Source organism: Euleptes europaea, chromosome 2, assembly GCF_029931775.1.
Source record: "Euleptes europaea isolate rEulEur1 chromosome 2, rEulEur1.hap1, whole genome shotgun sequence".
In the NCBI taxonomy this organism is placed as follows: domain Eukaryota; kingdom Metazoa; phylum Chordata; class Lepidosauria; order Squamata; family Sphaerodactylidae; genus Euleptes; species Euleptes europaea.
The window spans coordinates 103,053,855-103,077,968 of NC_079313.1; the positions used below are offsets into that span (position 1 = coordinate 103,053,855).

The window sequence follows — 24,114 nt, forward strand, 5'->3', positions numbered from 1 at the left end:
TGTTTGGATCTGGCAGATTCCCTTAGCTTGGTGGCATCAGATTGGTGGTGCAGTTCTGGATACACTTATTTTCTCTCTCTCCCCCACCCCAAGTTTAAGAAGCAGTGCTGCAAAATGGTGGGAAGTTTCTAAAGAAGATGGCTGCCCCTCTATGTTCCTTCCTTCTCTGATGTTTCAACATCCTATGACGAACCTTGTAGAAAAGCTCCTTTTTTTGCTTTTTTTAAACATCTTGGCACAAAGTTCACATTGCTTAAGTAATTACCCATTAATTCTAATTGTCCCATCTTGTTTGCCACAAACTGGCTGCTGAGAACATGGGTTTCTTTGCAGTATAGCTTTTTAACCCTTAAATGGCTTTAGGTCTTCCTTGTGGAATTCTAGCATTTCTTTTACAACTGTGAGTTCTCCGTACAGAACTTTACGCTGGAGTTTCTGTAAAGGGCAAAATGCAAAAAAAAATTGTTTTGAAACAGGCATAGCTTCATAGCTGAACACCAAACACTACCTCTTGGGGTGCTTTAAAAGAACAGGCAACAATGTTCTGAGTTCTGCTGTTAAAACCATTGCCTTAGATGATGGTGAAGTAAGGGATGATTTGCGTAAATATATCCAAATATTGTGCCATAAAAGCAAATGTAGGATGTTCAGACTATGTAGATTTAGTTGATGCAATTAAAATTTTGTGTTTTCCCTACAGACAGCAGGGAGCAGTATGACAGGTAGTAGAAATGACTGCTTCATGAGTCATGACAAGGAAAGAGCAAAAGAAACCTTGTTGCTAGAAGTAACCGATGTCTCTTGAGACTTTTCTCTGTACTGCCTCTGTTCTTTGTTATCTCAGTGCTTGGGTTTTAAAAGAGAAATATTTAGCCCCCATCTCTTTTTGCTGCATGTGCTAATGCTTTCAAAGCAGTTTAAATCTATGGATTAAGTCTCTGGTGTGTAAGCCATCTCTGAAGTGAGCTGTCTGGATAGGGCAAGTAATGCCGGTGAATTACATTTTAATGAAATCAACAGTTTGTGTGTTAAGTTAATGGGTCCAATTCCAAATACTTTCAGTAGGTTATTTGAACAGGAATGTATCAGAGACCAAAAAACAAAACAAAGAATCCATAATTAAGTTGGGGCCAAGATGTACACATCAATTACACAGGAGACAAATCTGAACTATGTATAAAATCTTCAAGAATAACCTGCAGCTGGAATTGGGAAAACCTTTCTTATTACTCACAAATCCTCATCCTATGCATCTCATCACAAGGAAAACAGACCCCTCTTGATAGTCATGAGGAAGGAAGACACATCAGCCTCTGACTGGCTTGTCTATATGATAATGTCCCTAACCTTAAAAGGGCTGTTTCCTTGAGGAAAGTATTTTTTGCCCCTTCCACTCTTCCATGTGCATTGTATTTCCTGTAAGGTCCATTCTTTGCAATAACATGGTCTTAAGTATTATCCATCACAAGGCCCATGCGTCTCAGCAGGGATAGGTAAACTTTTGAGAAGTGACAAAATTGAGAGCATTCAGGGAACCCATCTTTTATGTTTTGAGCTGTTCTGGGAAAGTGTGTCTAGCTGGATACTCTTAGATAGGTTGACCAGATGTCTAGCACTGCCATCCTAAGTGGTGTTATGCCCCTTTAAGCCCACTGACTTCAATGGACATAGAAGGTTGTAACTTTGCTTTGGATTTCACAGTAAGGCTCTTCTTTCCTACTTCTTAACTCCACTTTCTTATTTCCTGTTTTCACTGCACAAGAGTGGAGTAAAAAGTACATTGAACATGTTAAACCAGCAAGCACTCTGTTTCTGAGCAGCTGAGCTTATTTCATTGTCTTAAGATTCAGAATGGTGAGTGCTGAAGTGAGTGCTGAAACTCTTAAATTACTTGCTGGTGACCCACCAAAAAATTGTTAATGCTTAAAGAACAATAGTAACTTGAATTCAATTCAAGATGAATTGCCCACCACTGTTCCTCATTAAACAAACAGGTTTGCTTTACGCTATGATGGAGAAAGAGGTAATCATAGTAACTCCCCCCACCCTTTGTTTCTCTTTTCCTAGCGCGAGTGCATCTCAATCCATGTTGGCCAAGCTGGTGTGCAGATCGGCAATGCATGCTGGGAACTCTACTGCTTGGAGCATGGCATTCAGCCCAATGGCACAATGCCGAGCGACAAAACAATCGGTGGCGGTGATGACTCATTCAACACCTTCTTCAGCGAGACGGGTGCAGGAAAGCACGTCCCTCGTGCTGTGTTTGTGGATCTGGAACCAGCAGTAATAGGTAAATACAGCCTGGGTGGCTGCAATGGATACAGGATAAGTTTTTTGGGGAGGGGGTGTCTTCTGGAGACTCCCATTTCCCTAAAAGTAGGAATTTGTTTCCAGATGTACTGTTAACCTGTTCTGTCTCCATTTAGGATTGGATACACAGTGGTAGTTGAGACATCCAATAGCATTTCTTTGCCCTGTTTTAAAAAAATAAGTGTTGCCAGGGTTAAGATGTAGTTTTTGAACATTTGCCGTACTTCGTACTGGAAGGATTTGATTGCAAGTATCTTGTCTAAGGTTCACACATTACTGAAGTATAGTTAACGTGTTTTCAATTCCACAGATACATTTGATTTTTCGTTTCCTGTCACAATAGTCTTGTTCTGTAGCTGTTGTGTTGTAGTTTGCATCAATTACATGGCTGTTAAAAATTCAAAATAAAATTATGTAAAAAGCATAGGAGCCCCGTGGCACAGAGTGGTAAGCTGCAGTACTGCAGTCCAAGCTCTGCTCATGACCTGAGTTCGATCCCAACGGAAGTTGGTTTCAGGTAGCCGACTCAAGGTTGACTCAGCCTTCAATCCTTCCGAGGTCGGTAAAATGAGTACCCAGCTTGCTGGGGATAAAGGGAAGACGACTGGGGAAGGCACTGGCAAACCACCCCGTAAACAAAAGTCTGCCTAGGAAACTTCGGGATGTGACTTCACCCCATGGGTCAGGAAAGACCCGGTGCTTGCACAGGGGACCTTTACCTTTTTAAAAAGCACAACTGGAATCTTTTTTTTTTTTTTTTTTTAAAGCATTTTATTTACAGTTGTAATAAAGTATCTCTCTAGGGGGTTTCAGTTAAGGCCAAGCTAGCACCTCATGTTCTTAGCACATGTTTTTGGATGCAAACTACTTTGTACATGACCCATTTTGGAGTACTTTAAATAACTGGGTACCCGAGGTTGGGTGGAAAGAAAGAAAATATATATATATATATCTGTGTATAAATACTGAAAATATAATTTATTAGAAGCGCTAAAGGTTAAAATTATTTAAAAGCATTAAAATAGCACAAAGGCATTTCCTGAGGTTGATAACTGTAACCACATACCAAACACGTTTCAGCCTATAGGGCCTTCATCAGTGGTTAATTAAAACCCTTGTTAAGACTGCACACCTTTACAGAAATAAATTAATAAATACATATACGAACAGTTCAAACCCAACCAGGCATGTGCATAGGTTGTAAAATCTGTTCCCAGTTACTCAAACATCTGGTTAGATAGGTTCTAGTTGTAATACTGGTTAGTATATGTCTCTCATATACTATGTGTGCAGGTATCAACCTAGTAAAGCTGCACACATAGTATATGAGAGACATATACTAACCAGTATTACAACTAGAACCTATCTAACCAGATGTTTGAGTAATTGGCGAAACGTCAGGAAAGAAAATACCAAGACCACGGTCACACAGCCCGGATAACCTACAAGAACTGGGATAATGTTATGCCATCCTATGTACCTGAATGCCTTGGGCAGTTGGCTGCCCATGCAGTTACTAACAACCACTCAGAATGTGCAGTCTACCCATGAGCCATACATGCATGGAGGCCAGAATGCATTTGCATATCCCTGGCTGGATGGGGAGTACCATGCACCACTGAATGATGCATGAACCATTTCCCATGGTACTAAGCAAATGGGGTCATATAGTTTTTATATTTTTGGGTACAACCACTTTTATTGGATTTTTACAAAGAACACAGGAGGAGTCTCTGCGATGGTAAATGACCAATAGTGTTCATCAGCTGTGTTCAGGAGAGGGAATGGTAAAAAGCAGATAGGAACAATTGCAGATTGCTGTGTAAGCAGACAATGACCTTGGCTACCATACCACAAATTACTACTTGAACTCATCATATTAGGGAAGTTGATCACTTCAGGTAGATGTTGGAAAACAGTTTGGGAACCAGCGTAGGGTCATTATTTTCCATGTTAAAACACCTAAACTTTGTATTGCAGATGAAGTGCGGAATGGGACCTATAAACAACTCTTCCACCCTGAACAGCTGATTTCTGGAAAGGAAGATGCTGCTAATAATTATGCGAGAGGTCACTACACTGTTGGGAAAGAGATCATTGACTTAGTCCTGGAGCGTGTCAGGAAGTTGGTATGGACTATTGTTAACATTTCAGACAAATTAAAAGCATTGGCTTTTATAATTTACACAGTGAAATATTCTGGGGGTGCAAAACTCTGGTACTGTGAGGGTCAAAAGCTTGTATCCCTATTTTGGGCTTCGTGTGTTAGTGGTAGGTAGTAATTCTTTTGATCCACAGATGATATAATATGGGAATAACTTGCTTCATGGAGAAGTATGTGTTGTTTTTATGCCAAAACAATGTCAAGAAGCTAATCATGAGTTCCATTCTCAATATCTAAATTGCTTCCCTAAGTAACAAAAGTTGAGCAATTTCTGTCCACTAGAAACTGGCAGTTCAGGCTGCTTACTCGATCATTAGAAGCCCAAATGCTTGTTTCAGTTAACCAACAGATTTGAGCAAACACATCTCCACAACTATACATCCTGGTGGTGTAGGAGGATTTTGCAAGGGAAATATGGAATAAGCCTACATCTGCATTTCCATTTTTGTGGAATGTGATTAATGTTTTTTGCAGTTTAGCATAAGAAAAATTACCATAGTATATGGAAGTAGCTACATGGGGGGAAATATCTGCTTAACCAGTCTTTAAACTTCTCACTATTCTATAAACACCAGTAAACTTTCTGTTGGATCCAACTTGGCTGTTATAAAAGTTGTTAACCCCAATGAATCATAGATCGGTGGGTTAATTCAGGGGTGTCAAACATAAGGCCCATTGCCCGGATCCAGCCCCTTGAGAGCTTTTATCTGGACAGCCAAGGCAGCCACTCCCTTTCACTCACAATCTGAGCTGGCGAGGTATGGCCCAGCCAAATGGCATTTATGTCATATCCTGCCCTCGTAACAATTGAGTTCAACACCCCTGGGTTAAAGTATTTTGCTACTCATTGGAAGCATAAGCAACAGGGAAGGAGGAAATGAATTCTTTAATGTATTCAAAAGTCAAGGTGCTCTATTCGCCTGCTTTCACTTGCATATTTCCCCTCTTTTAGGCTGACCAGTGTACTGGCTTGCAAGGATTCCTGATTTTCCACAGCTTTGGAGGAGGTACTGGCTCAGGTTTTACTTCTCTGCTGATGGAACGCCTCTCAGTTGACTATGGAAAGAAATCAAAATTAGAATTTGCCATATACCCAGCTCCCCAAGTTTCAACTGCTGTTGTTGAGCCATATAACTCCATCCTTACTACCCACACAACACTCGAACATTCTGACTGTGCCTTCATGGTTGACAATGAAGCCATCTACGATATTTGTCGTAGGAACCTGGACATTGAACGCCCTACCTACACCAATCTCAACCGCCTAATTGGTCAGATTGTCTCCTCAATCACTGCCTCTCTCAGATTTGATGGTGCCCTAAATGTGGACTTGACAGAGTTCCAGACAAACCTGGTGCCTTATCCCAGAATCCACTTCCCCTTGGTAACTTATTCTCCCATTATTTCAGCAGAGAAAGCTTACCATGAGCAACTCTCTGTCTCTGAGATTACTAATGCTTGCTTTGAGCCATCCAATCAGATGGTGAAGTGTGACCCACGTCACGGCAAATACATGGCCTGTTGTATGTTATACCGTGGGGATGTCGTCCCCAAGGATGTCAATGCTGCTATTGCTGCTATCAAAACCAAGCGTACCATTCAGTTTGTTGACTGGTGTCCTACTGGTTTCAAGGTAAGTGCTGCTCATCAAATTCAAAACTGATTTTGCTAATTTCTAGATGTTGTGTAGCTTGCTGAACAAGCACATCTTAAGTATATAATCCGCAGCTGACAAGAGTAGATTTAAGTGGAATTAAGATGATTTCAGGATATGTACATTATTACCTAATGTGGTCTTTGGTGGGAGAGGGCTTACCTTTGCTGTTGCAGAAGTTGCATAGAGATCGGCTGAACCCAACCAGCTTTTCTGCTGGTGAAAAAGGAAATGAAATCCCCTTTGACCACCAAAAAGGCTACTGTAGGGATCAAAGCACCTGCATGTACAAAAGCCAAAAGGGACAATAGCTGTAGTAAGAAGGGGAATTGAGTGAACGAGTGAAAAAAGCTGGCAGGATCCAATCTATATTATTCATGGTTCTGTATGTGAGTTTGCTAATTTGGAAATCCATGTTGCAAATTAGGACTCTTTAAAACTTCCTTTAAAGTGCAACTGTCACATTGTCCTCAACACAGTATTTGGAGGGGTCCAAAAATAGAAAATAAAGCTTTTGATACGTTTAAAATGGTATGACCAAGCCTGGAGGGATGAACTAGTAACAGTGTTATAGAGGCTGTACTGGTAGCCTGTAATAACCTGCTAAGTCACATTCCACATCTGTTAGAAGAAGTTAATCTGAAACCCCCACAAGAGAAGCGAGACTGGGAAGATGCTCCTCAAGGTGAACTGCAGTTAAGACATTTGTGTTTAAAATAATTTGGAAACCTTAATGCTTCATACTGCAGACTGGTCTGAACTCTAGTCGACTGTTCTCCGTTCCCAAATGCCGCCCCTTATTTTTGGCTGCTGTTGTAGGAAAGCCTTAAAATATATGTATTTGTTGCTTTTTAGGTAGGAATTAATTACCAGCCCCCAACGGTAGTTCCTGGTGGTGACTTGGCCAAAGTCCAACGTGCAGTCTGCATGCTCAGCAATACTACAGCCATTGCAGAAGCCTGGGCCCGCCTGGACCACAAGTTTGACTTGATGTATGCCAAACGTGCTTTTGTCCATTGGTATGTAGGAGAAGGAATGGAGGAAGGGGAATTCTCTGAGGCCCGGGAAGATCTGGCTGCACTTGAGAAGGATTATGAAGAAGTGGGTACAGACTCTTTGGATGGTGAGGATGAAGGCGAGGAATACTAAACTTAAAAACAAAAATCTCATGTATGGCTATTACCAATTGCTGCCTTGCCTGTAATAAAATAAATGAGAAGCACATGTAAACTGTACACCTAGCATTCCATGCTAAAGTGTTTGGAGTAAATGCTTATAACCAAGTAATCTTCCAGATGACCTTGCAAGTGCTGAAATATTTAGCTGGATACCAATTAAAAATTATTCATGCATATTAGTAACTTTGAGTACTCTAGTCTCATTACTAATTGTCCTAAATTATTCTACAGCAAGCGGTTTTCAGGAGAACAGAAGAGTTTTGGAGACATTTTGGGCTGCAGCAGAAGGGGGAAGATGGGAAGGTTGAACTCCATGGATGGAAATCTGTCCATGAAATTCAGATGTGTATCAACTGCAAATTGCCGTGCCCTACAAAAGAATGCACAAAAGTGCTCCAGCATGATTTGTGTGCCCTATTTCAATAGAGATAAGCTAGTTCGAAGAAGTGGGGGAGGGGACATCCTTGAAAGAACAGCAAGGCTAGGCTCCATTTAACTGTGGGGTCCTATTTGCAGGAAATGGTTTGGGGTTATGGTTGAGATTCTGCTTATCTGGTATTATACTTGTTAAGCTAGTGATTACTTTTAAGAGCATAGGCTCTTTTAAACTATAATTGGTAAGGAAAGCTTTTATGTTTCATGGTTACTGTATATTTGTATATTTCAAAGAACTAGGGAAGGGACAGTGGATTGTATCCAAACCATGTTTTTCCTGCCTATGGAAAAGGAGGGTGGGTTTTGCTCTCTCTGACCTTCCCCATGTGACAGGTATTAATAGTATGCCGCCAGGGGTGGACCCATGAAGCTGCCTTATACTAAATCAGACCATTGGTCCAAAGGCAGTGTTGTCCACTCAGACTGGCAGCTGCTCTCCAGGGTCTAGGGTATTGGTCTGTCATATCTCCTAACTGATCCTTCTGTTTTTAAAAAGTATGAGCAAGGCCTAAACTGTTGTGCTGATTGCACTGCAGCATTTTTCCACTATTATAGCAAGGCCCACAATATAGCTGAGACACTTATTTCATACATGACTTGTGACAGATTTAACAAAGTTCTCCAGCTTCTATTTGCATTACATTTTTTTCAAAGTCTGACTTCAGGTTCAAAACTAAGCAGACCCCACATCTCCTTCCTCATTTATGTTACTTCCCCCCCTCAAAAAAAACCATTATTGTTGCTTTACTGTGTACACTAAACATGGAAGTTTACAAAGGTTTATCATTACCCTCAAACGATTTGATTTTTTGTTTTATTTTGCTCTTCTAATTTCTTTCCATTTTCCATTTATTTACTAGCTCCTTTGACCAAAGGTCTTGAGCTTAACCATAACAATAATACATAATATTCTAATTTCTTTTACAGAGGCCACTGCCAGAACCCTCTAGTACTTCCTTCCTTTGATCATTTCCTGTCAGTCTTAAAAAAACAAAACCCTGCCTTGTTCTGTGAGGCATACGGTTTAGCTTCTTTCAGTGGATAACCATATTAGTCTGCTATAGCGAAAAACAATTGTGGCACCCTAAAGGTGAACAGATTTTTCTTATGGCATAAGCTTTTGTGGATGTCCACGAAAACTTAGACTGTAATAAATCTGAAGTCTTTAAAGTGCCACCATTTTATGCCAATAAAGGAGATTGTATTGACTGTAAAGTGCCACAAGACTCTTGTTTGCTGTCCTGTCACTCATACTCATTCATCTACATTCAGGTCGCTGAGATAAATGGCTGCAACTAGGTCTTGCATCCCAGGCTGGCATACAAATCACCTACAGAGCCTAAGAAACTGAATTTGGAAGGAGGAAAGCAAATATAACCCCTTTCTTTCTTCATCTGCATCTCTATTTTTAGCTTATCCCAAAAGTTTCAAGACGTTTGAATGTACATTGGAATACTTTTGCACAAGGAGGGAAAGGAATTGGGAACATCTCAGCCAGCAGTGGTCCCTTACAACTCTATGATTCTATGAACAACACCTGAGGCTGAACATCTGCTCCTCTTCTTTTGGCATGTAATCTAAACCTCTGCTTGTCCTCTGGACAAGAGCCAGAGGGCTCATGGGCTGTGGCTCACAGCCTGTGGCCCTGTATAAGCCATACTGTCAAAGCCAGCATTGACCCAGGATGAATTTATATTATCCCTTCAACTGCAGGAAGTGTCTTGGATGCCTGTTTAAATTGTGCATTTCGTGCATTTTGCATGTAAGCTGCTTTGGAGTCACCAATGTGAGGGAAGTAGGACAGAAATGTCAAAATAAACTAGCTGGGAGGGGAGGAAGCAATTCTGTCATTTGCATATTTCCTACACTTAAATGTTTACACATTTAATAGTAATAGAAACAAAAAGAGTGGGATGGCAAAAAAACAACTCAGGCTGTCTCAGTATTCCATATTGCACAGCTGAATCATAATTATAAAACTTCCCATTCGTACTGCTGTAAACTTTCTCTTTCACAATAGTGGCGCAGGAAAACAAGCTCCAGTGGTCAATGTGCATTGCTGTGACTAGCCAGAACGATCACAACAGTTCCTGTCGGGACAGGATTACAATTCCTTGCAATGGGTTTCTGTAAATGTTCCTAGTAGTCTCACTAGTGTTGCTAGTAGTGTGGCTGCTGGAACAATGAGGTCTTGAACATAACGAGTTTGCTGGGTTTTAGGGTGTTTCTTATTGTATAACTAAAGGATCAGGCCTCTATATAAAAGTCACCCGTTTTGTGAATACTGTCTATTCAGGTACAAAGGTCGAACTGGAAGCATGGCAGAAGCTTCTGCCCCCAAAGGGCAACACGACACATTAAGGCATGTGCTGGTGGCTTGGTCTGCTTGGGAAAACTGGTCTGGCCTCACCCAAAATGGTTGCTTACCTTATAAAGTGATTTATTCATACTTGATAAATAACTTTCTAAAAACCTGGGCCCTGATTGGAATCTGGTTAAATAAATATTGTCAGTATCAATGCTGCCTTGCATCTAAACACTCTTCAAGTGGTTTTGCATATCTATAAAACAATGAAACATCAGCAAAATCACCAGAATGTTAAATAAGGTCAAGGAAAATAAATGGATAATCAAATTCAATATCTAATGCTCAGCAGCAAGAGTACAGGTTTAACAGTAAGCAAGGAAGATAGTCAAGCTTCCTGGGAGAATAATTTTTGTAATGTTGGGGTATCACTGAAAAAACTTTGCCCCTGTAAGTCTCAATCTTGTACCTTCCTGTGGTGGGATCTTGAGCAGATTTACAAATCGTAAGGAACATGAGTAAAACCATTTAGGGCTTCAGAGGTCAAAAACAGTACTTTGAATAGTGCCCATGAATATGCTCACAGCCACTCCTAATTCTCTAAGCAAATATGTTCCTTCCTGCTCATATCCAACAGCAGACGGACAACAGCATTTAGAACCAAATGAAATTTCAAGGGCAGACCCACATATAATGAGTTACAATAATCCAATTTATAAAATACCAAAGCATGAATATGGTGGCAGTCTCCTTTCATTCCAATAATGGGTACAGGTGATAGCTCAGGTTAAAGACGTTTCTGGACACAGATGCTATCTGGAATTTCCAAAGCAAAGCTGGATCCAAAAGAATTCCAAAATTGTGAACTTGATCATTCAAGGGAAGGGTGCAATCCTATTAACGCATTTTACCTGCTAGCTGGTTCTTTGAGCCTCTTTCTGACGACATTGCGGTCTTCTCTGGACTGCACTTCAGTTAATTCACCATCCAAACTCATAGGTGTTGTACCTGTTTCGTATGTTTTTGAGACTACAACATATCTTGGTGCTGATGTAGGATTGCCTGCTTTTCATCCTGCAGTTGCAAACATTACCCTATCTTTTACCCTACCTTTTCTCCAAAAAGCACAAGACCGCATGCATAGAGTTCTTGTCCTCCATTTTAAAAGCTTCACCTACTGATCTCTGCAGATCAGGCTGTTATTCAAGATACAAGAGCAGGCTGGGGTAGGGGGTCTGGACAGATGGCAGCCCTATACTGCTGATGCAACTTCTGTAGTTCTTAGCATACTACTTGGTAACAAGATGTGTGATACATTAGAAGAACAAATAAATGTTTTTGTGGCAGCTTTTGGGATGCTGAGATTAAGCATTCTGGGAATTGGGGTGGGAGAAAGGGAGAGAGATTCTTTGGGTCATATGACCAGAAAATCAATTCCAGACTTGCATAGCATTCATAAGATAACCGATCCCACTCTTGGGAAGTGCCTATGCAGAGGCCACTGTAAGGGGAAGATTATTTCATTTATTACAAGAGAAATATAACAGTGCAAATGTATATTTGTGTTTTCATAGTTAGTATACCTGTCAGCTCAAGTATGTTACTAACTGCCAGTAAAAACTCCTATTCCTAAATCGTAAGTTTTGTTCAAGTATGCTTTGCAAATGTCTTCTTCCCTGAGGAGACGGATTAATTAATGTGTTTGAGGGATGAGAGAACCAAATTCCTGCAGTGTAGCATTCTATCTGTGGCTCACATGCTCTGTGTCAGAGCACTGGCCTCTATTCTGAAGAAAACATGTCCCCAATTTTCTCTACTAGATGTACAAATATCCCATTTTTAGATCTATGTGTATAGATAAGCAAATATGTAGATTGCCATCTAGTGGAAAATGAGAATAAAGCAGCTGATCTAGGGCAGGAGTGGGCAGACTTTGAGATTCACCCCTCCCCCCAAAGCCAGTTGCAAAAAGGATTCCACAAGGCGTGTGGAACCAGTTGCAAAATGGCTTCTTCACACGGCAGTTAGTCACAGTTAATTCTTGCACCACAGAAATCATATCTGCCTAAAAGGTAAAGGTCCCCTGCGCAAGCACTGGGTCATTCCTGACCCATGGGGTGACATCACATCCCGACGTTTACTAGGCAGACTTTGTTTACGGGGTGGTTTGCCAGTGCCTTCCCCAGTCATCTTCCCTTTATCCCCAGCAAGCTGGGTACTCATTTCACTGACCTCGGAAGGATGGAAGGCTGAGTCAACCTTCAGCTGGCTACCTGAAACCAACTTTCGTCGGGATCGAACTCAGGTCATGAGCAGAGCTTGGACTGCAGTACTGCAGCTTACCACTCTGTGCCACGGGGCTCCTGGGATATCTGCCTACACAAGTAAAAAATCACATCTGTGTTACTATGCATCTGGAATTCCAACATTAAGCATGAAAAAATGTTAGACAAAAATCTGATCACCAGCAGCCAATTAATATGAGCACTTTGCTGATGAAGAATACCTGGATTTCAGTAAAGCTTATGACAGGGTTCCCCATAGTGTTCTGATGGGTAAACTAGAGGACTGTAGACCAGACTCCATGATAGTTAGGTGGATAGGGAACTGGCTGGAGAACTGCACTCAAAGAGTAGTTGTCAGTAGCATTTCATCTGAACAGTGAGAAGTGTCCAGTGGGGGGCCACAGGGCTCGGTTCTGGGCCCAGCACTTTTCAATATTTTTATAAACGATCTGGATGAGGGGGTGGAGGGACTACTCATTAAATTTGCAGATGGCACCAAATTGGGAGGAGCTGTGAATACCCCAGAAGATAGAGATAGAATTCAATGAGATCTGAGCACACTGGAAAAGTGGGCGAATGTGAACAAGATGCAATTCAACAAGGATAAGTGCCGAGTTCTACATTTGGGTAACAAAAATGAGGAACACACATACTGGATGGGGGATACACTTCTGATTAGCATTGTTTTTGAACAGGATCTTGGGCTATGGGTGGACTGTTAAGTAAAATATGAGCAGCCAGTGTGACACAGCAACAAAAAAGGTTAATGTGATCTTGGGATGTAAGGCATAACGTACAAATTGCATGATATCATAGTTCCACTGTACACCACATTGGTCAGACCATACCTGGAGTACTGTGTGCAGTTCTGGAGGCCTCATTTCAAAAAGGTTGTGGACAGAATAGAGTGGATGCAGAGGAGAGCGACAAGGATGATCAGGGGCCTGGAGACCAAGCCCTATGAGGAAAGGCTGAGGGAGTTGGGAATGTTTAGTCTGGAGAAGAGGAGACTGGGGGGACATGATTGCTCTCTAAGTATTTGAAGGGCTGTCACTTAGAGGAGAGCATGGAAGATAGAACTCACACTGTTAGCAGCAGAAGATAGAATTCACAATAATGGGTTTAAATTACGGGTGGAAAGGTACCAGCTGGATATTAGAGGGGGAAATTTCACAGTAAAAGTTGTTCAACAGTGGAACCAGCTTCCAAGGGAGGTGGTGAGCTCCCCCTCACTGGCAGTCTTCAAGCAGAGGCTGGTCAAACACTTGTCAGGGATGCTCTAGGCCAGGGTGATCCAGCATTAAACAGGAGGTTGGACTAGATGGCCTGTGTGGCCCTTTCCAACTGTTTTATTCTAATTATTATTCTAATACTTAGGTTCTTCTTATTTATCATTTTCGAACAGCAGCAAGATGTGTCAGCATTCTTATTTGTGATTTTACTAGAGATTAATGGTTGCAGTGCAGCCAATTAGACTGGTTGTCACAGCAACAGGGCCAGCCCTCACACAGGGTTGGGAGTAGTCTGGAAATCAAGATGTGGGGAGCAAAGTTGCCCTGAATGTGACATTTCAGCCAGGGAGCAGCACCGGGCGATAACTTCCTTCCACTTCTGAATAGGGAGTTTCAGGGGATCCACCAGGACAGCGCCTGAGATCTCCAGTAGATTGTAACCTAGCTTCTGTCTGTTCCTGATGAATCAGCTACCTTGCCAGAAACAATTGTTTTACTTTACACTGCAAATGGCACCTGGCATTGCCAACCCCCAATCTCCTAGAAAACCCCCCAATATCCTAGAAAAAAAATCAACTGTAGACTGTTTTCATGTTTCAGATATAGATACCCAAGTGGTCTCAGCATTTTACTCTGGATTTATTAATCCATAATTCTGATGATCACTTGTATAATTACAAACATGAATGAGCATTCCCACTTTGTACATGAATAGCTGAGGGTACTTTATTATTAACTGCTGCCAGGTATGAATGCTGGGAATCCCAGACCACATTAAAGTAGCAGCAAAGAGAAGAGGCTGATTGATCTGAATGTTTTCAGGTGCCAAATCTCTGTAGCTCTGGCCAAGGCTGTTCCTTATGCTGTCCAAAGGCCACATCTGCCGTTTTGAGGAAGATATGCTGAAGGAGCTTAGAGAAGAGTTTTTTCCCCTTACTGTATCAGGGGGGCCTAGGCATCTTTATCTGAGGCTTTGAATCAGCCAGGAAGACAACTGGAATGCTCCAAGGGAGGTGGTTTGCCATTGCCTGCCTCTGAGTGGGCTGAGAAAGTTCCAAGAGGACTGTGACTGGCCCAAGGTCACCCAGCACGCTTCATGCGGAGGAGTGGGGGGAATAGAACCCGGTTCTCCAGATTAGAGTCTGCTGCTCTTAACCACTTCACCACACTGTCTCTCTATAAGTAACTACATAATATTTAAGAAATAACTTCCTTACATTTCCCTATATTTTACTTACGCAATGTAGTGGTGTAGTTAAGAGCGGTGGTTTGGAGAGGTGGATTCTGATCTGGAGAACCGGGTTTGATTCCCCGCTCCTCCACATGAGCATCGGAGGCTAATCTGGTGAATTGGATTTGTTTCCCCACTCTTACACACTAAGCCAGCTGGGTGATTTTGGGCCAGCCCCACTCACCTCACAGGGTGTCTGTTGTGGGGAGGGGAAGGGCAGGTGATTGTAAGCTGGTTTGAGTCTCCCTTCAGTGGTGGAGAAAGTCAGCATATGAAAACCAACTCTTTTTCTTCTTCTTTTTCTTATTACACATATGCAGAAGTAACTTGAAACATTCTAACTTGTGCAATTCAAGATGCTGATCTGTAAATCTGAGACTAAATGACTGCCATAAAACAATGTCTTCCAAGGGCACAGGGCACATAATACATTTGTGGCAAAAGTAATCCAATATAATGTAATAGGAAAGGTAATGTGTTCTATCGAGTCACAACTGATTCACGGTGACCTCAAAGTTCCACCTCATGGGGTTTTCAAGGCACTAGAGATAAGCAGAAGTGGTTTGCCATTGTGTTCCTTTGCATAGCAGCCCCAGTCTTCCTTGGTGGTTTTCCATCAAAGTTTTGACCCTGCTTAGCTTCCAAGCTCTGGCAAGATCAGGCTAGCCTGTACTACAATAATGTGTACTTACAATGAAAAACTGTGCGGGTGTGTGTAAAGTGCCTTCAAGTAGCAGCCGACTTATGGCGACCCCTTTTGGGGTTTTCATGGTAAGAGACTAACAGAAGTGGTTTGCCAGTGCCTTCCTCTGCACAGCAACCCTGGTATTCCTTGGTGGTCTCCCATCCAAATACTAACCAGGGCTGACCCTGCTTAGCTTCTGAGATCTGACGAGATCAGGCTAGCCTGGGCCATCCAGGTCAGGGCCAATGAAAAACTACCCACATTAAATATCAGCTATTAAGAAGAGAAGAAGAGTTGGTTTTTACATGCCAACTTTCTCTGCCACTGAAGGGAGAATCAAGCCGGCTTACAATCACCTTCCCTTCCCCTCCCCTCCCCTGTGAGGTAGGTGGGGCTGAGAGAGAATGACTTGCCCAAGGTCACCCAGCTGGCTTCATGTGCAGGAGTGGGGAAACAAATCCAGTTCACCAGATTAGCCTCCCCTGCTCATGTGGAGGTGTGGGGAATCAAACCCAGTTCTCCAGATCAGACTTCAGCACTCAAAACCACCGCTCTTAACCACTGCACTATACCACATTGGCTCTCCAAAACAAATATGTAAAATATAGTATATAATTGGTTCTTGTAGGTTATCCGGGCTGTGTAACTGTGGTCTTGGAATTTTCTTTCCTGACGTTTCGCCAGCAGCTGTGGCAGGCATCTTCAGTAGTAGTACTGTGTTACTACTCTGAAGATGCCTGCCACAGCTGCTGGCGAAACGTCAGGAAAGAAAATTCCAAGACCACGGTTACACAGCCCGGATAACCTACAAGAACCAATGAACTCTGACCGTGAAAGCCTTCGACAATAGTATATAATATTTTAATCTAGACTTGTAACTCATTTACTATAAAATACAGACCAGCAAATACTGACCGTCATTTATATTTAACAGAATTGGCTGTCATATATTACATATCAGCAATCTACAACAAATGCCATCAAATCTCAAACACTATCTCAGACCAAATAACAAGTGCTTAATATAAAATACTGTCAATTGTCATATTGTTAAATATCTGATATTGTCAGTGGAAAATACTGGATGACAAATATTAAGTACTATTAAATATCAAATACTATACCGAATGGCAGATATTCAGAATGAACACTGCAGAGGAGGCCTTTAAGGACTACGTATGGGAGTAAAATTTTTATTTTTACCTTGAAACAGGAACTTCTAATCAAAAGATCTGATATAAAGTTGAGGGAACTGCTATCTCTCTTCATTAGCCTAAATTGCTGTTTTATGTACCACATACACAAAATGGGCGAAAACGCATGGTCGCTTTAGCCTCCTTTATTCCATTTCAGCCAGGATTCAGTCAGGATCGTTCGGCAAAACGCATGCGCAGCGTTCGATCCTGGCTGAATCCTGGCTGAAACAGTGAATTTTTCAGTTTTCGCTCAATATTGCATGTGTACTTAGTTTAATTCAAAATAAATGCCACTCGTGATTCTGAATTTAAAATTACTAGCATGATTTTGAAGGTCCACCTTCACCCATCGACATGCACCTAAAGGTTGGACTGCACCTGGCTTTTGTAACTCATTAACTACTTTGTGAGTATAACAAAGTAGTTAAAAGGCTATTTAAACTACCCAAACCAATTTAAATGTGTGTTCACGGAGTAGAAATTACATTCTCTTGAACCCGGAAGGGTGCAGCAGGAGGGGAGGAAACAACTCTGATTTAATGTGGCCAGAAAGCCCTACTTTAAGCTGTGGTTGTTGCTATGCTGGTGCATTTGCCCACTTACTACACAAAGGCTCAGGGAGAAGTGTACAGAGGGACGGAGAAGTTGGGGATAATAGAGAAGGAGGTGTCAAGGTTATGGAAAGGAGGAGCGACTAACAAGCTTTGCATGGGGGATGAGAGGACTGGCCCAGAAACATGGGAGCGAATACACGTGTGCTACGTGCAGCGCCTGCTGCTCCCCTGGGTCCTAGAGAGTGAATAAATGGTACCCTTTTTCCTTGGATGGGGGGCTGAATACTATTCAAAATTCTTTGACCCTGTCCCTTTTTATGAGATGTGCAGCTGTGGAGGGGTGTGTTTCATGACGCCCCCCCCCCCACTCACATGTAATGCGTCTGTTCTCTAATGGAGAGACTTCCCTCCCCACTCCTGCCTGTCTGCTTCCACAAACCAGACCCGCCAGATGAGGGCGAGGGAGGGACTTATATGGCTCCATATAAGGGGCCTGGCCCCATCCTGGGTGGGTTGTACCTTTCCTTGATCATTTGAAACCAGGGAGGTCTGCCCTTCCATTTCTCTTGTCTTAATCGCCTTGGAATGGAGCAGCGTCCAGAGTAGTAATCGACGGGTTCCTATTAGCCAGCCCGAATTTAAGGCTTCAGCCATCAAGCAGCTGCCAGCCAAGTGACCCACGGAGAATACCTCCTTCTTCACACCTCCCCCTGGCAGCATCCAAACCCCAGGTTGTCCCATCCCTTACGAATAGCAAAACTGAGGGATCGTTCAAGATATATATATATATATATATATATATATATATATAAGATAGGCGGCAGGATGGGAAATCCTCAATTTTTGGTTTACACGGCAGAAAGGGTTGTGCGATCTCTGCAGGGCACTGGAACAGTAATTGGAAAGAGATGCCACATGCCGTGGAGAATGCGGTGCGATACAAATCCCCAGGGCTTTGTGTGATACTGAATGATGGACGGCCGGCCATTAAGAGAGGAAAGCACTGGGGGTGGAAACGGATTAAGAGGGTGGCGGTCACTGGTTTATTTATTTTTTGGGTGGGTTGTCGGAGAGTTATTGGGGAATATGATTGGATCTGATGTCTCTTACACAGGGAGCGTGTGTGTGTGTGTGTGTGTCCCAAGACGGAGGGCTGGCTCCGTGGAAGCTCTGCCAGTGAATGTGCGCCTGCTCGTATGCGTGTGCGCAAAACTTTGGAACACTTCCAATATTTTCTCCCTTGGAACAGGGCCTGGTCTCTACCTGGAAAAGGAGGCGAATTATGGTGGTGGTGGTGGGGGAGATCATGGAACAATTGAGAGAGGAGGAAAACGAAAAGAAGCGTCGGACCTTAATGGGGGCCCCTTAGAGTGTATGAAGCCAGAGGAAAAGGAGGGGATGATGCAGGCTTCCCCCTCCTGTTATGAGGAAAGTACGATCCGTTTTAAGAGGCGCCTTGTGACTCGGGGGAAATTGTACCCGAATAAGAGACTCAGCAGATCGCTCCAAAAGGACTAGGAGAGGACAAAAACTGTGTTTTGGTGGGGTCTGGGAAACGATGGCTTACAGGAAAATCCAATAGGAGGAGCGGATTTAACAACTGCAAGCTTCCTCCGATTCCCCCCACCCCACCCCTAGAAACGTGGCATTTTCAGTCTCGTAATGTAAACATGAAGGGCGAACCCTTTACTTCGGAGTAAACCCTACACTTCCACGTAAATATGCCAAAGATCGGACGCATCATGGTTGCTCCAAGGCTCCCCACCCCAATCCGTTCCTATTGTCCTAGAGACTCCAGTGATCTGCCTAGAGCGAGTCCTCGCAGGAACCAAGGGGCCTCTAATTCTTGCATGCGGGCTGCAAAGCTGCATGGATAGCAGCGCTCTCCTCCTCCTCCCCCCCCCCCCCGCCCGTGTGCAGTGCTTCACACTGGCAAGGGAAGGCTTCCCCACTGCACGGAGCCAGGCAGAGACAATGAAACAGCTCGGCCTCCCTCCCCCTCTGACGTCCCCCCAACCCCTTGGCCTATCCCAGAGTATTGAGAGGCTCTTTAAAAAAAGAAGTGCCGGCCTCGAGGTGGCTGTCAGCTGTGAGGGATTCCTCCGCACATGTAAACATAGATCATAAAGGCAAAGAAGGTGGATTAGAGAGTAGAGACCCATGTGGCTGGCGTTCTCTGCGTGCAGCTCATTAGTTTAGAGGCCTCCAGCGATCCCCTGTTGCTGGCGTGCTGGAGGGGATCTGTCATTGCGGCGATCCTGTATCCCGCACCCGGAACAAAGACAAATCCGGAAGTTTTACACAACAGGGTTGCAGAAGAAAATTTCGTGAAAGTCCTGCTCTACTTAATTTCCCCCCCCCCAGGACGTAAAAATTGGTCTTTCTCTTTTGTCCTGGATCAACAAAAATGCTACTCAAAAGTTAGATACAGCCATACATTCAAATAAAGTTTAAAATCGTTAGTACGGCTCCCCTTCATTATATGCTTAAATTCAGGCATTGCAACTCTAACGTAATGAATCTTATTTTAGGGCAGTTGATTTCCCACCCACCCCAGGACAGTAGGATTACTCTAGAAGGAAACAGAATGTGGAATGTAGTTTTATGACAAAATCCCTGCCACTAATCAACAAAATCTATACATATTTGAAAGATCACCTCTCTCTTTAATTTCTGTAATTTTAAAGACTAGATGATAGATTGCATGAGCATTTTAAATGTTGAATATCAAGGGCATGCACTCAGGTATTCTATGTCACTTTCCAAGTCATTGTATCATTTAATCTGAAGGGCTCCACCACAGTATTAGAACTTGAACATCCTTTGAGAAGCAATGCAAAAACATTTAATTTGGATTAGTGCTCAAAAATAAAAACAAATATGACTAAGTGGTGCATCTACTCAGCACAAATAAGAATCGAAGTCCAAGAATATGGCTCCCCATTGTCTACAGAAGGATATCTAAACCAAATTGCACTTCAAATTTCCAACAGCATGAACATATGTTTTTATTATGATTATTCTACTTACCTGGAACCATGAAACTCTATTCCAAAATTATGAATAAATATATAAAGGAGATGTTGTGACGTGGAAGTAGCCAGTTCCATTGGGATGTACTAAAACGAATGACAAGTCAGCCCATTGGAAGCAATGGAAGAGGCTGCACAGCCCATTGAAGATAATGGGAGAAGAGTGTGTCTGTTGACTTGCATTGACTCCATTGAAAGACATTACAGCACAAAAACGGTTGCAAACAAAACGTGGTTTTAGTACATCCCGCTACCATTACATTCAATGGAATTTACTTCCAAGTAAATATGCTTGGTATTTTTCCACATTTGGGTGTCATCACATAAAGAATAGACTCCCCACCTATAAAACATTAAGGGCTAGGGATCTGGAAAAAAACATTTACGGGGGGGGGGGGTGTTGCAAGGGCTTAACCCTGTTTATTTTGGTCAGTTTATTATTGTTTATTATGCAAAGAATGAGCGATAATGGTTATTTTTCTGCTTCTCACTTAGGATTGCCAGGCTTTTCTGGACTGCTAACATAGGTATTACCATATCAGCTGTTTCGGGGAAGTCTAAGGAAAGGAGGTCTTGCAGGGCAAGTCAGCTCTCCTCCCAAGTGACAACGAGCAAGGCCTAAAGCAGGGGTGGGGAACATCAGGCCCGGGGGCCGTATAAGGCCCGCGAAATCATTTGGTCTGGCCCTTTGTTGGTCCTGGCAGAACTCTAGCTCAAAAGGATCTAAGACGGGCGATCCGCCCCCTCCCGCGGACAGGAATAGCCTCTATTCAAGGTGGATATGAGTTTGTTTTGCCGAGAAAAGGAACCCTTTTCCCCCCTTGCAAAAGAGTTGTTAGCTATGGAGCGGCTAGGACCACCCAACTGTGCTAACCCTTTCCCACCTGGGCTGTGGAGAATCTACGTGACAGACACTCGGAGCCCTCTCCGGTCGTGCCTCTTGGCTAAATGTTTGACCAAACAAATCAGGCTAATTTTTAAGTTGATAATTTTGTATGGCCCACGAATGATGTTTTAAATATCCAAATGGCCCTTGGCAGAAAAAAGGCCTAAAGGATGGAAGCCAACTGGAGGGAAGCCTGCCATGGCTCCCAGGCCCTGCGAGGCTTCGGCTCCTGAAGCTGAAAACGCGTTGCTTTCCAGGCATGCGCGTCCTGCATCCCCGCGTGGAGAGGCCTTCTCACCCCCCTCACGTGTTTCAGACGAGCGTTTTCTTTTTAAGGGGACAGCTGGCGCCCACCCCCCAAACAAAGGGGAGTGGGGAACGAGGGCAGGCCGTTCCCTGCGGCGCGAGTGAAGGGACTAAGAAAGGGCCTCCTCCGCGGACTCTTTTTTCTCTCTCCTCCCCCCCCCCGCGTCCTCGCTCTCGCGGAGGCACCCGGCCGCTTCTCGCTGAGCCCAACGCCGCTTTGGCTGTTGGGGATTGTTCGGCGCGGCCGCCTCGCTCCGCAGCTGCCCGTCCTGCCGGCGAGCCAGGCTGGCCATGGCCGAGTTCCTGCCGCCGCCCGAGTGCCCCGTGTTCGAGCCCAGCTGGGAAGAGTTCGCCGACCCCTTCGCCTTCATCCACAAGATCCGGCCCATCGCCGAGCAGACGGGGATCTGCAAGGTGCGGCCGCCGCCGGTGAGTGAGCCTCGGCGGACCCCCCCCTTCTTCCTACCCAAGACCCCTGGACGCGGGCTGAGGCATCCCCGTACATATCCTGCTCGGAAACTTTTACACCCCCCCCATCTTCAGCGGATCCCCCCCCCAAGACGCCTCACACATGAGGCAGAAGAAAAGGACCTGCTTCGAACTCGTGTCCCTATTGATGGGGGGGGGGAGGCAGGAGGGGGAAGCTCTGGGGCCTGGGGGACGCGCTCCTGGTCCCTGGGGGGGGGGAACGTCGAGTCCTAACGGCCACCCCCACCTCCGCGTGGCCTCCTGTTGGAGCCCGGAAGCCCCCTTTCCGACGGAGATGGGGGTCGGGGCGAAGGACGGGCCCCGCCTGTTCAATCCAAACAGACTTGGAGGCTGGGCTCCCCGAGGGAGACCCGCTCTAATATGGCTGCCGTTGAGCGCCCCCCCCCCAATCCCTTCCACCCCTTCCACTTTGGCCCCTGGCTTCGCTTTCAGCTGGGAAAACTCCGGTCTGCTCTTTCTTTCTCTCTCTCTCTCCCCCCCCCCCCAATAAAGTTGCCTTGCGGTGTGCCCGTGCCGCTTTTGGGAGACGGGGAGGCTGGCGTGCGCGCACACACACGATGAGGCGCCTTTCTCCGCGCCGCCCCAAACGGAGAAGTTCTTTCCCTTTATTTTCAGAAGTGCCTGCTTTAAAAAAAACACGACTTTTGTCGGAGGGGAGCCGGTGCGCTTCGCCTCGGTAGGGGGAGTGGAGGCTTTTGTTCCCTCTTTAGGAGGCAAGGTCCAGTTTAGGCATCATGGGGAGTCCGTTTGCCAATTGAAATAAACTTTAAAAGCTCCGAAACTGACCTGCGAGCCCCCGGTTGCATTAAGGGGCGAGCGTTTTTATTTATTTATGTTTAAAGAGCCTCGTAGGCGAGGGATGAAGAGCGGAGAGGGTGCCATTCACTTGTAAGTGTTCTTTCTCGAATCTGTAAAGTTGTGCGGTGCAAGTAAATTGGAGAGAATCCTTCTGGGGCTTGAAAGAGGCAGCCATTGTCATGGTTTTTTCTTTGCATAGGGCAGGACGCTTTCAAAGTAGAGAAGCGTTTGGGTTCAGGTTTTTCGTCCAACAAAGTTTTAAGTTTTGTCACATTATGGGCAGCTGGCTGTTACTTTCCACAGAAATACTGTATAGCAGTGACTGTGTAGAGACCTAAGTGAGACAGCTGCTTGGGTGTTGCCCTCCATGTTGGCATTGTGGCTAAGCTAAGGCTGTAGATTTTCTTATTTCTCCATTTTCTATATCCATCAAAGCTTTACTTTGGTCATTCCGTAGAACCATCTGGATTAAATTTAATACTGGTATCATTATGCTAAAGTTGGGAATATAGAAATATAAACATTAGGGTTTTGAGAGATCTCTTCTTTCAGAGTCCTTAGGCAGACATGGCCACCATTTTAGAGTGCAATACATATTGGGAAGGTTGATAGGTCTTCATCGTTAGAAGTATAATCAGATAGTTTTGGGGGTGCAAAAAGAGAATTCTGCACCAGAAACTATCTTCAATGATTGTCTTATTTTTTGTTTGTAGTTTTATTAGCACTGTATTTCTACCTACATAAACTATGTGGAAAAGGAGGGATTTGATGAGACAAAGATTTGCTTGTTAAAAGAGGATGCACAGTTTCTTTATTTCTACTTATAACATTCTTCCTACAGGGAAAGCTAATGATAAATTTAATTTCAAGTAGCTTATAGTGAGCAATAATTGAAATAGGCCATTGAAAGAGTTTAATTAGGTTGAGGATAAAGATATATTTTAAGGACTACTACAATGAAACTTTAATTCTAGCCATTCTCCACATTCAGAAACACTTCATTATGTCTTACAATATTTATTGGAAAAATCGCTGGCATTTAACTGAAGAAAATGGTATATAGGAACTTGCCTTATTCTTCTGGTTGAAACCTACCGACCTTTGTTTCTGTGTAGTCCCATTGATTTCAGTAAGGTTAGTGTGGAAGCAGTGTTTGGCTAGCACTTTCATTGAGAATGAATTGGACACTACTGATTTAAAAGTAATTACTAGTATATATGCATATATTGCCCTTTTAAGATCATCTTCCCGTATCTACAACTTTATCTTAATTGTTTGTGTGGGTACATATAAAAGTTTGTTGATGAATCAGATAAAACCCCTGGATTGAGGGTTTTTCATGACTATGTGATGGACCTGTTTGCATAACATCCA

The 24,114-nt window shown here is 43.7% G+C and overlaps 2 protein-coding genes across 2 annotated transcripts in view; both read left to right on the top strand.

The window, feature by feature from the left end:
* Positions 1-2,072: 2,072 nt before the first annotated feature.
* LOC130472700 (tubulin alpha-8 chain) lies at positions 2,073-7,341 on the top strand. The gene is made up of 4 exons (XM_056844109.1): positions 2,073-2,290; positions 4,291-4,439; positions 5,427-6,107; positions 6,984-7,341. Exons 1-4 carry the CDS (start codon positions 2,170-2,172, stop codon positions 7,275-7,277), a joined length of 1,245 nt encoding a protein of 414 aa, XP_056700087.1. The 5' UTR covers positions 2,073-2,169; the 3' UTR covers positions 7,278-7,341.
* Positions 7,342-21,713: 14,372 nt separating this feature from the next.
* The window catches only part of KDM5B (lysine demethylase 5B), a 60,470-nt gene continuing 58,069 nt past the window's right edge, over positions 21,714-24,114 (top strand). Inside the window, exon 1 of the mRNA XM_056845590.1 lies at positions 21,714-21,882. Within this exon, the coding sequence (XP_056701568.1) occupies positions 21,745-21,882 (138 nt within the window). The 5' untranslated portion in view covers positions 21,714-21,744. The remainder of the gene's footprint in view (positions 21,883-24,114) is intronic.